The 13,361-nt window shown below is 37.8% G+C and overlaps 2 protein-coding genes across 6 annotated transcripts in view; one reads left to right on the top strand and one right to left on the bottom strand.

The window, feature by feature from the left end:
* Positions 1-13,361, top strand: part of LOC116587173 (protein FAM170A-like) — a 932,324-nt gene that overhangs the window by 551,157 nt on the left and 367,806 nt on the right. The window lies entirely within an intron of this gene.
* LOC116585999 (protein FAM170A-like) overlaps positions 6,582-13,361 on the bottom strand; it is a 65,588-nt gene continuing 58,808 nt past the window's right edge. For 3 of the 5 annotated variants that reach the window (XM_032335452.1, XM_032335455.1, XM_032335456.1), the window contains 2 exons: positions 7,644-7,759; positions 6,582-7,093 (listed from right to left, as the gene is read on the bottom strand). In XM_032335452.1, coding sequence (XP_032191343.1) covers positions 7,712-7,759 — 48 coding nt within the window. In that variant the 3' untranslated portion in view covers positions 6,582-7,093; positions 7,644-7,711. Of the gene's footprint in view, positions 7,094-7,510; positions 7,565-7,643; positions 7,760-13,361 lie in introns of those variants that run through there. The other 2 variants (XM_032335454.1, XM_032335457.1) reach the window with 1 other exon arrangement.

Here is a 13,361-nt window from a genome sequence, read left to right as displayed (position 1 = left end):
AAAAAAAAGCCACAAATAGATAATTATAAAATTTTAAGAGCAAGCAGAAATCCCAACACTGTATCATCTGTGAGTCTTAACTGAAAAGGCATTAAAAAAAATTCCTATGACAATGAAACCCAGCCAAACTGGAGATGGTGTTTTAAAAATCCCTCAAATATTATGAATGTGACTGGGGAAGGGCAGTGGATCCATTAAATCCAAAATACAAAAATAAAGCAAGTACAGAGATTACGGTTACGAAGTAAATGCAGATTTTAAATGTCTTTACAAAACAGAAATAGCTACAAAATCTAAGAGGAAAGAGGTGAGTACAGATGTGTTACTTTCATCTTTAATGGCAGGATTAAATTGATACTATCTAAGAATGAAACTTAAAATTATACCGATCTCAGTATTTTTTAACTCTTTACCTTTAATTATAAAGAGTTTTTAAAGAATGAATAAATTTGTGTTTATGAAACACATTTAAAGTTCAGCGCTGCTAGCTTCATTCCCATTTCATTTTTTGGTAAGTTCAAGTATAGTTAAGTTAAATATTTTAATTAATTGTAGTGTAATTCAATTTCTACAAAATAGCTTCTGCTCCTCTTTCCATCCATCCATTTACCTGCCCACTTGTACACAGACACAGATGAACATATTCAACTAGCTTGATATTCCACAGATGTTGAAAATAGTTACATTTTAGTAATATGAATTAATTTTTAAACTTACAATTTTCAAGAACTTTTGAATTCCCAGTTTAGTACGTAGTACTTATGCAAAAACACTAACTTCATCCTAAAAGTTAAAAAAAAATCATGTAAATCTGGGGAAAACAGTTTGCAAACTTTGGATAATTATGATTCCTTCCTCTTTTTGAAGTACTTTTGCTTAAGAATAAGTAATCACATCTTTCCAAGTTTCCAGGTTTTAAAGAAGTATAAAAGCCTTGATAAAGTTCTATGTGACTGCTCTCTTATAAATACAAGATGGAATTTATGTGATAATGGATTAGGTTGTACTTACGTGAAGTATCAACTAAAAGTAATCCGTGAAAGCACAGCAACACATTCAATAATGTTACTTACGTACTTAACCTGGTACAGGATCTAATGATCGTGAAATGCATATGAACCTAATTATGTAACTGATTGCCCCCTGAGGTACCCTGATCTGAAGACATTCTCACAGGTCAACACAGGTTTTTTATTTATTTTTACCCAGACTCTCTAACATTGATAGTAATTCACAAATTCTTCTGAATGGACAGCTATAATTATACATAGAGTTGGGCGAGTCAATGATAAATTGCTTCCTACTGAATTTTTAATAGGAAAAAAATACCCTCCAGAAATAACATGTCCATCCAAATGTAAACCTTATAGAAGCTGGATCTATGATCAACCTTGTTAACTACTCTAACTCTACTATCAGCAACAGTAGTAGACATTTGAGATTTACAGAACAAAAATATACATAAATCCATAAATGAGTAAAGATGAATTCAGATAACCAGAAGTGTGTTGAGCTTTTCTCTGGCTTTAATTAACACAGCATGTGAAAAAACTATGTTTCCAGGCACGCCTGGGTAGCTCAGGCGTTAAGCTTCTGCCTTCTGCTCCAGTCGTGATGCCAGGGTCCTGGAACTGAGCCCCGCATCAGGCTCCCTGCTCAGCAAGAAGCCTGCATCTTCCTCTTTCACTCCCCCTGCATGTGTTCATTGTGTCTCTGTCAAATAAGTAAATAAAATCTTTTGAAATAAAGAGAAACGTTTCTCATAATCAAACATATCTATTCTGAAAAAGAATAGTTTAACTTTAAAACTCATTTATGTGCATAATTTCTTCTTGGAAAAGAAAGGATCTTAGTTATAATTTATCGACAGGAAAGGTTAAGAAAGCCTCCGACAGTTAAGCAATCTGGTCATATGACTATTGAGTGGGCACTCTTTCTGCTAAATTAACATGAAATTAAATTGGTTTCTTCTTGAACCAGGAGAAGCTGTGGTATGTTTTGAATGCTGCTCTAAATACAAAATACAGTGTAAGCTTATTAGAGCCACTACTTAGCAGGTTAGTGCATGAGTGAAAATTTTGACTTAAAGAACCGGCTATGGGATTTTTTAACAATGCTTATCTTCTTCTTTTTTTTTTTTTTTAAGATTTTATTTATTTATTTGACAGATAACACAAGTAGGCAGAGAGACAGGCAGAGAGACAGGAGGAAGCAGGTTCCCTGCCAAGCAGAGAGCCCAATGTGGGGCTCCATCCCAGGACACCGAAATTATGACCCGGGCTGAAGGCAGAGGCTTTAACCCACTGAGCCACCCAGGCACCTCAACAATGCTTATCTTTTTAACACTCCCCAAAAGCAGATTTTATAGGTCAAAAATATAGAGTAGAATGGCACTTTCCTGATGCCAGCTGTCAAGGGGAAATTTAAATAATAAATGTCACACCCTCCTGTTAACAAATCTCCCTACTGCTGCAAAGCTATCCAAGGAGAAGTACAGGGAGAGTACAAGGAAAAAAGAAAGAAAAAAAAAAAAAGGAAAAGGGACAAGTGAGGTTAATTTCTGTAATGGTCTTTCCTAAAATTTCCAGATTTATGACTGTGAGGCAGGGCAGTTTAAGAGCACAGGCTTGAGGTTGAGCTCACAGTGTGAATCCCAAATCTGTCACTTAGTACTTGTTGGAGGTTGGGTAAGCGAGTTGTACCTTCAGTGCCCTGATTTCTTCCTCTTAATATGGTGGCCATCTTATGGAGTTGAAGATTAAGTAATAAAAATCTTAATACACTTCCTGGATGACTGTTAACACTCAATAAATACGCATCAATAGCTAACTGTATGCTGAGTGTTTTTGTACAAGATGGGTATAAAAAATTGCAAATCTAAGTCAAAATGTCAAGATTTAGCACTGAGAGTTGGGCCAGTGCAAACTGAAGACATTTGAAATAGCTAACTTACTTGCAGCACTTACTCTGTGTAAATATTTTCACATCCTACTTAATTTTAATGATGCTAGTCATTTAAGTCAATTTTCCTTCTCTCTTCTCCTTTATAAGTCCAAAAGGGCAATTCTCACTTGCCTTTGATAATCTGATGAAAGCGCTGCTTTTGTAAAATTCTCCTGAAAATTGGCATTGGGCTGCTTTGATGAATATGTTTCCACATTCATTTAAATGCACTTTAAAATGGGTGCTCTGACTGATTAGATGCAAAAGTTACATGTTTTCTGGCAATGGCTGTCTTTCACTACCTGTGGTGATAAAACCATTTCTTCCTATGGTGATAAAAGGACACTTACCATTTCATTTGTCAAATTACCTGTAGTTAAGTTTCTTTATGGGAGTTTGCATAAAAGGAAAAAGTAATGTTCTACAAGTTTTTAATAAACTAACCCAATCACTCCAAGAGAAAGTAGTTACTCACTGACAGATGGTTTGCAAACATAAATCTTTTCACAGAGGCATCAGTGCTAAATGCCTGGTGCCAACATTTGAGATTTCTTGAGGGATTTATTTTATTTATTTTATTTTTTAAACTACATTTAAAAATAATTTTTATTGGTATAATTTATTAGCTGTATACACATAATAAAAGTTTTTTTTTCCATAATAAAAGTTTATCTTAGTTTGGCTAACAGGCATAACTTAACAAAGGTGATCTATTTTCTATTTTTTTAAAATATTTTGTTTACTTGAGAGAGACAGAGAGAGAACAAGCAGTGGGGAGAGGCAAAGGGAGGAGAGATAGAGGTGGACTCCCCGCTGAGCAGGGAGCCCAGTAAGAGGCTCCATCCCAGGACCCTGGGATCATGACCTAAATTGAAGGTAGATGCTTAACCTAATGAACTACCCAGAGGCCCTAAAGTTGATCTGTTTTCAATTGCTATAATTTCCTCCAAATAATTTTCTATTATTACTTTGAATTTATCTTGACATTTATTTTCAAGGCAAACACACTAGAGTTGAACCAGTGAAATATATTTCATGATAAAAACAAATGAAAAATAGGAGACAATTATAAATCCAAAATCATTTCATAGAGCAAACATTCTGGAGCACATTACTGAAAATGAGTTTAAATATATACTTGGTTTGTGAAAGGCTTACATAAATGTAACTTGAACACACTTAAAAAAGAAAACAGAGACAAAACGAACTTATTTCCAGGACTACTCCAAAGAGGCTGAGTCAAATACATGTTTAAATAATAAGCTAGATCAAAAGAAATGAAATCTTGCCATTTGCAATGATGTCCCTGATGGGAAGAACTTGAGAGGAAATGTGGGGGGGGTGGGACAGGTTGGGAGGTAGGGAAGGTAAAAATGAAACAAGATGGGATCAGGAGGGAGACAAGCCATAAGAGACTCAATCTCACAAAACAAACCGAGGGTTGCTGGGGGGAAGGGGAATAGGGAGAGGGTGGCTGGGTTATGGACCCTGGGTAGGGTATGTGCTATGGTGAGTGCTGTGAAATGTGTAAGCCTGATGATTCACAGACCTGTACCCCTGGGGCTAATAATACATTATATGTTAATAAAAAATAAAAAATAAATTAAATAAAGGTTAGTAAAAAAAAAAGAAAAAAAATTTTAGAGGGAAATGTTCACAGAGAATTCACTAATCACTCATCAAATGTACATTCTTCCCCAAAAACAACAATTCTAATTTGTTATTCGAAAGAACAGCAACTCCTGCTTGCTTCCCATAAACCATGAGGGAGTAGCTGCAATTGTTTATTTTTAAAGAGACAGATTCTTTTTTTGTTTTTTTTTTAAAGATTTTATTTATTTATTTGACAGACAGAGATTACAAGTAAGCAGAGAGGCAGGCAGAGAAAGAGGAGGAAGCAGGCTCCCTGCTGGGCAGAGAGCCCTATATGGGACCCTACCCCGGGACCCTGGGATCATGACCTGAGTTGAAGGCAGAGGCTTTAACCCACTGAGCCACCCAGGTGCCCCTAAAGAGACAGATTCTTGAACTCAAGTTTATTTTGAGGACAAACTGCCATTTTGCTATTCAGAGCCAGTTTTTCCCCATAATGTCTTTCCAGAGCTCTTGGATCCTGAGAAAGAAGAGGAAAGCATGGATTCAGACTTCCTGTCTTCAATCCTTGAACAGTTTTTACCATTTCCTCTAACTCCATAGACTTCAAGGATGTCTTTTTAGGGTAATGCTTTTTGGGGCTTCTCTGTTCCTTAACTGAAGAATGGCAACCACTTTCCCTCTTTCGATATGAACAATAATTTTCCCAATGAAGAAGCCATCACCACTGTCAAATCACTATCCTCAGGCAGGAAAGGTGGTAAAATTTTTTCTTCTTCATATCTTTCTTCCCCATCACTCCTACTCCTCACAGGGCTTTCAGACTTTCTCTCTCTCTGTTTTGTTTTTGTTGTTGTTGTTGTTGTTGTTGTTCACTTAATGTTTTTATGTTGGGGTCAGCTGGTATCTTCTAGAGTTCAGGGGGAACTACAAAGTCTTTTTCAGAAGGCAATGATGGAAAATTTGAAATGGGCACTCATTTGGGCCCAAGTTCCATCTTGGCTGTTTTTTTTTTTTTTTTTCTTTAAATGATTTATTGGTTTGTCAATATTATGGCTTCTTTTCATGTTTGCTCACTTCAGATAATTACTTCACATCATCATTTACTTGTATCATAATCATAATCATTATGTTACTTGTCCTTAGAATAATTTTCTTCCAAAGCTTTCTTTAAGGACTTGACTTCAATAACATTATGTATTGCATTTTTGAAGTTCTGACAGCAGCCTTTTCATATTTTATGAAAGCCAGTGAATCCTGCTGAAGACAAAACAGAACTTGGATTTTTAAATTTTTAGACAGATAATACCTTGAAGAAGAAAGACCTAGGCAATAAAGCAAACCTAAAGTTTATTTGGGGTGTTTAGGAATTTGAATTGGTGAGTCAGCAATTCAGAAGGAAAATTAAATGTGCTGCAAGTAGGGAGGAGAAAGAGTTTATAAAGGCAAAACCAAATGCTTGTGTAAGTTGTTTTGGAAAAATTATGACAGACATAGGTAAAAATAATTAACACTGATCTAGATAGGCCAGGTTACTATGCTAACTGCTAGGCTGGAGTATGGCAAAATAAATCTCATTCTGAGAATACCAACAGGATATGCTATTTGTGGTTGGCAGTCTAAAAAGTTCATGTTCTATCCAAGTACGATTGAGCATAAGCCTAACCCGCCCAGGGCCCCCCGGCTCTAATATATGGCCTCTTGACATTTTTACTTCATTTTAGATGCTTCTGTTCACAATACCAATTCTACTTCCTTCATTTAACAGTCAAATACATAAAATTACTTTTAGTGTCAAAGTGGTAACTATTGTTAAAGTAGAAGATTCCAAATATCTTCATTTTCAATGCTCCTTCCACTGTATCATAACTGCTGCTTAAGCAGTTGATATTGTCTAATTATTCATGGAGTTAATCATTTAAAAAAGAACAAAGAAAAGAAAGGAGGAGGAAGAAGAGCAGAAAGAGGAAAGGAAAGATTTCTTACTTTATTGCTTTCCCTCTGTAGTTGACCCTTGAAAAACATGAGTTTGAACTCCAAAGGTCTACTTTCACACAGATTTTTTTTATTAAAAGAGTACAGTATGTAAATGTATTTTCTCTTCCTTATAACTTTAATAACATTTACTTTTCTCTACCTCACTTTACTATAAGAATAGAGAATACATCTAACATACAAAATCTGTGTTAACCAACTGTTCATGTTATTGGTAGGGCTTCTTGTCAACAGTGGGCAACTCGTAGGTAAGTTTTGGGGAAGTCAAGTTGTACACGTATTTTCCACTATGAAGAAGGGGTTGGTGTGCCAATGCTTGTGTTGTCTGAACGTCACCAGTACTAGGATTTCTTGATTTTCCTCGAATATCTAATATGCCTGAAGGTTCTAACCCCAAGTCTATTCTCTTTTTCCGAACTCTTCTGAAAATTCTTTGACTTCATTACTTCAAGCTGCCGGTTGTCACCTCCCACCTCCATGAAGAGAGGTCTCCAGTGTGTATCTGCAGCCCTCTTCTGGCTTTAGCCACTCTTCAGATATCACTTTGGGTGAACAAGCAACACTGCAGATGTCAGACAGCAAAAGAAAACAAGAGTTACAAAGTGTCAGAAAAACACATTGAAGTCCAGGCATCAGGAAGGAAAATCTTATGGGGGTGGGGAGACTACTGCAATTAGAGAATGCACTGGCCATCTGATCCCTAAGTGTCTTAAAGGTCAGACAGAAAGGACATTTTTGGGGAGGAATAAACAAGACCACAAACAACCAGGTGTGGGGGAATGAACAGGTGGCATGATCAGACAGTTGAGCAAGGAATGCTTTTATGTACGTCCGTAAGCTTTCTCTTTGGTCCTCATTCTTGGGAGGGGCCATCAAAGAAGAGCTGTTTTATGTTCCACTGCCTTGGAGAACCTCAGGAGCAAGCCAGAGATCAGAGGGGAGGAGAAGAGTCCAACTAAATTTTACTGAAGTCACATGCCTGGGCATTTTGTTCAGGTCCATCAGTGAGAAGAAATAGGGCAGTTAATCCTTCCTGAGACAAAGAATGGGGATTTAGAATTGCTGTGTCTAGACTTGTCAAGGGTAATCGAGGGGAACACTGCAAAACTTACATCATGCAGAGAAGGGTGGTTCTTTGCATCAAGCTGTTTCCCAGAATGCAAAAAGGTAGGGGGATTTCTTAATCATTGCTGTTTTCCAGGAGTACAGAGATCAGCAAACTTGAACACTGCAAAAACAAAACCAGAACTTTCCTTTTACTTCATGAGGTATTATTTTACCTCATGACAATGCTTCCCCATCATACCTTCCCTGTTCTCATCAGTACGATTACTGAGAGCTCACCAGCTCTGTGACCAGAGTCCACTCAGAGCATTTCTTAAAGTGATTGCCCTTGAGCACATAGTACTCCACATTGATGCAGGTAAGGCTGCCATATGTGCTTAGGTAAGTGATGGGCATTTCCTCCTTCTCCACCTCCTTCTAGACAATCATACTGTATCTAGAATAACCCTCAACTTGAGAAGGCTATTCCACATCTCCAGGAGAAGATTATATCCATAAGAGTTTCTATCATCAGAAATCTCTCTTCTGTACACCATTCAGCATCCTCATACTGGTCCCTATTTGACTTTTTTATGGCCCAAATTCCTTATTTCCTAAAATCCCTTTCACTGTGTCTTCAGGACTGCCCCACCGACACCAACTCCTTATGCTGCTCCAACTTCCTCTCCGGCATTCCCTGTCCATCACCTTGATGACACTACTCTCCCATGGCCTATCAAGTGGACACTGTTTTCTCCCCTATCCAGTGCCCCTTCAGCTTCAATCATGCCAAAGGGGTGGGTGAGAAATGAGAGAATTCTGTTGGTATTTATCAGGTTGATATTACATTTATAAATAAATTTATGGATAACTGATGTCTTTTTGGTGTTAAATCCTACATATTTCAAAATATTCAAAGCAGTGATGCCTGGGTGGCTCAGTGGGTTAAGCCTCTGCCTTCAGCTCAGGTCATGATCTCAGGGTCCTGGGATCAAGCCCCGCATCGGGCTCTCTGCTCTCTCCACCAACCCCCGCCTGCCTCTCTCTGACTACTTGTGATCTCTGCCTGTCAAATAAATAAACAAACTCTTAAAAAAAAAAAAGATCAGGAGACTCCTCCCATGGTGAGATCCTTCTGAGGAAACCATTGGTTATTTGTTAATCTATGTTACATAACCAGGAAAATGTTATCTGAACTATACATTATATCTCATCTACTTAATTCTCACAATTTGAATATTTTAGTTGCAAGACATTCTGACTAAAATATTATCAATACTATATGATATTATTGCCACATGTCTCTTCTCTGGAGCTAAAAGTGCCTTGCAGACAGAAACTTCCTGTCATTCTCTCCATACACTGTCAGAGAAGAGATCAACGGCCAAAGGAAGGGCCAAGAACGTGGTGGGTGAGAGACTCCCAAGCTACAAAATCCAAAGAGGTGGTTCCTCTGGGAATTCTGGAAAGTCCAACTCTTCTTGATTTGTGTGTCTGAGGTGCCTCACTCTAATTCTAGCCATGAAAAAGGTGTGGAGAGAAAAGCGTGTCCATAGAGGTGACACCAAAAAGAGGAACCAAGATATGAAAATATAACACCTCTACTTCAATTGAGTGTTTATCTACTCACCCACTCAACTGTAAATCAAGATGGTTTCCAGGAAATCCAACTCACCTGAGATTTTGGTCCTAGACATTTTAACCTATCTAGCCTACTGAGTTAAAGAAATTAAAACTAAGTTAGGAAGTTATAAGTGGAAATACCAACTTTCTAATCTCTTGAAACTAGCTATGCATGAAACATTGCAAACACTCACTGGAAGTGTCTGAATTCTGACCCTGGGACTTTTGTTTTCATACAACTGCATGGTTTCAACTTGTGATCGTATGTGACCATGTCTAATGGTGGATGACACTGAGAGCAGAGCCCAGGGATAAAAGAGACCAGAATACTAATGGTGAATCTGGCAATATACTGTGTGTAACCTTTAGTAAAATCTAATATTCTCAGGGAATCAGCTTGTTCTCTAATTAAAGGGTTGAGAAAATAATCTCTGAGGTTTATTCAGACTTGAAAGTTCTTTGAAATCTTGGCCATTCCATGTGATTTCAGTCATGTGACTGACACAATCACTTTTCCTCAAATTCTTCAGGGGAAGCACTATTTTCCCTGTCCTTACCCAAGATGTAATGGTTAGGGTTACCTATAGGCCTTCCAAAGGCACGGCCATGATAATACTTCAGAGCCCTAGTAATTTAAATTCAAATATGCATCATTCCTACAATAATCTTTAGAAAAGCAAGCCATCAGCATTCTAGTGCTTCATCCTGTTTTATGAAACCTGTCCCCATATGATAAAACTTGCAAAGAAAAAGATAGTTTGCATTGGTTATTAAATAATTTTCCTGCTCTTCATTTATAAGATCTGACTGGAAATAATTGGAATCAACAGCAAAGACTATTAAGTGCATAAAGCAAAGTGTTATCTCTATTCTCCTGAAGCTGTTTCAAGAAATTTAAGCAGAAGGAAAACTTCCAGACTCTTTCTATGAAGCCAGCATTACCCTGATCCCTAAACCAGGCAAAGACCCTACCAAAAAGGAGAATTTCAGACCAAAATCACTGATGAATATGGATGCCAAGATTCTCAACAAGATCCTAGCAAACAGGATCCAACAGTACATTAAAAAGATTATCCATCATGAACAGGTGGGATTCATCCCTGGGCTACCAGGATGGTTCAACATTCACAAATCAATCAATGTGATAGAGCAAATTAATAAGAGAAGAGAGAAGAACCACATAGTCCTCTCCATTGATGCAGAAAAAGCATTTGACAAAATGCAGCATCCATTCCTGATTAAAACACTTCAAAGTATAGGGATAGAGGGAACATATCTGAACTTCATAAAACCTATCTATGAAAGACCCACAGCAAATATCATCCTCAATGGGATGACTGCAGCCTTCCCATTGAGATCAGGAACACGACAAGGATGCCCACTCTCACCATTCTTGTTCAACATAGTATTAGAAGTCCGAGCAACAGCAATCAGACAACAAAGAGAAATAAAGGTATCCAATTGGCAATGAAGAAGTCAAACTCTGTCTCTTTGCAGATGACATGATTCTTTATATGGAAAACCCAAAAGACTCCACCCCCCAACTATTAGAACTCATATAGCAATTCAGCAACATGGCAGGATACAAAGTCAATGTACAGAAATCAGTGGCTTTCTTATACACTAACAATGAAAATACAGAAAGGGAAATTAGAGAATCGATTCCATTTACTATAGCACCAAGAACCATAAGATACCTGGGAATAAACCTAACCAAAGAGGTAAAGGATCTGTACTCAAGGAACTACAGAACACTCATGAAAGAAGTTGAAGACACAACAAGACAGAAGACCATTCCATGCTCTTGGTTCGGAAGAATAAACATTGTTAAAATGTCTATACTGCCTAGAGCAATCTATACTTTTAATGCCATTCCGATCAAAATTCCACCGGCATTTTTCAAAGAGCTGGAACAAACAATCCTAGAATGTGTATGGAATCAGAAGAGACCCCGAATCGCTAAGGAAATGTTGAAAAACAAAAATAAAACTGGGGGCATCACGTTACCTGATTTCAAGCTTTACTACAAAGCTGGGATCCCCAAGACAGCATAGTATTGGCATAAACAGAGACACATAGACCAGTGGAACAGAGTAAAGAGCCCAGATATGGACCCTCAACTCTATGGTCAAATAATCTTTGACAAAACAGGAAAAAAAATATACAGTGGAAAAAAGACTGTCTCTTCAACAAATGGTGCTGGGAAAACTGGACAGCTATATGTAGAAGAAAGAAACTCGACCATTCTCTTACACCGTACAGAAAGATAAACTCAAAATGGATAAACGACCTCAATGTGAGATAGGAATCCATCAGAATCCTAGAGGAGAACATAGGCAGTAACCTCTTCAATATCAGCCACAGCAACTTCTTTCAAGATATGTCTTGAAAGGCAAAGGAAACAAAAGTGAAGATGAACTTTTGGGACTTCATCAAGATCAAAAGCTTCTGCACAGCAAAGGAAAACAGTCAACAAAACAAAGAGGCAACCCATGGAATGGGAGAAGATATTTTCAAATGGCAGTACAGACAATGTACTGATACACTGGTATCCAGGATCTATAAAGAACTCCTCAAACCCAACACACACAAAACAATCATATCAAAAAATGGGCTGAAGATATGAACAGTCACTTCTCCAATGAAGACATACAAATGGCTATCAGACACATGAAAAAATGTTCATCATCACTAGTCATCAGGGAGATTCAAATTAAAACCACATTGAGATACCACCTTACACCAGTTAGAATGGCCAAATTAGCAAGACAGGAAACAACATGTGTTGGAGAGGATGTGGAGAAAGATGAACCCTCTTACACTGTTGGTGGGAATGCAAGTTGGTACAGCCACTTTGGAGAACAGTGTGAAGATTCCTCAAGAAATTAAAAATAGAGCTTCCCTATGATCTTGCAATTACACTATTGGGTATTTACCCCAATGATACAGATGTAGTGAAAAGAAGAGCCATCTGTACCCCAATATTTATAGCAGCAATGGCTACGGTCGCCAAACTGGAAAGAACCAAGATGCCCTTCAGTGGACGAATGGATAAGGAAGATGTGGTCCATATATACACTATGGAGTATTATGCCTCCATCAGAAAGGATAAATACCCACCTTTTGTAGAAACATGGATGGGACTGGAAGAGATTATGCTGAGTGAAATCAGTCAAGCAGAGAGAGTCAATTATCATATGGTTTCACTTATTTGTGAAGCATAACAAATAATATGAAGGACAAGGGAAGATGGATAGGAGAAGGGAGTTGAGGGAAATTGGAAGGGGAGGTGAACCATGATAGACTACGGACTCTGAAAAACAATCTGAGGGTTTTGAAGGGTCAGGGGGTAGGAGGTTGGGGGAACCAGGTGGTGGGTATTAGGGAGGGCACATATTGCATAGAGCACTGGGTGTGGTGCAAAAACAGTGAATACTGTTATGCAGAAAAGAAATTAAAAAAAAAAGAAATCTTAAAAAAAAAACTACTTTTAGGCAAAGAGAGATTACAGAAGATTATCACCGAAAAGTCTTCTGTCTAGGATTTAGACAGCTGGAAAGAATATTGTGTTCCCCAAAACAATAAATAGACAAATAAATAAATAAATAAATAACAAAAAAGTGGTGAAAAACTTTTTTAAAAATCCTAATTTTTCTCAAACCTGTCAGAAAGATGAATTTGCAAGGTAATCCTATAGCCTAAAATTCAAGGGAAGACAGATCCTTCCTCAGAGTGATGGGATATAATCTTTGACTCACCTGTGGCACAACAAGGGAGGAAGAAATTCAAGTATCATACAAGTAGGTTGTAAGATTATAAGAATCCAGGTAAATTTATTTTAATTGTTCTATCAGTCAGCATCCTCCAGAGAATCAGAAGCAATCGGCAAGTGAGAAGGAGAAAAGACAGAGAGAAAATTTAAGGAGTTGGCTCACACATTTACAGAGGCTGGCAAGTCTGGAATCTGTAGGATAAACCAGCCAGATGGAAACACAGGGAAGAACTGATATTTTAGGTCACTACAAAGGCCTCTGATGGCAGAACTCTCCCAGCTCAGAAGAGGTCAGACTTTTGTTTTATTCGGGCCTTCCACTGATTGGATGAGGCCAAGCCATACAGTAGAAGGCAACTGGCCTTACACATAGTTCACCCATTTAAATGTG

Source organism: Mustela erminea, chromosome 3 (genome assembly GCF_009829155.1).
Source record: "Mustela erminea isolate mMusErm1 chromosome 3, mMusErm1.Pri, whole genome shotgun sequence".
Classification (NCBI taxonomy): domain Eukaryota; kingdom Metazoa; phylum Chordata; class Mammalia; order Carnivora; family Mustelidae; genus Mustela; species Mustela erminea.
The sequence above is the reverse complement of the archived record's forward strand: the minus strand, read 5'-3'. Positions and strand labels throughout refer to the sequence as shown.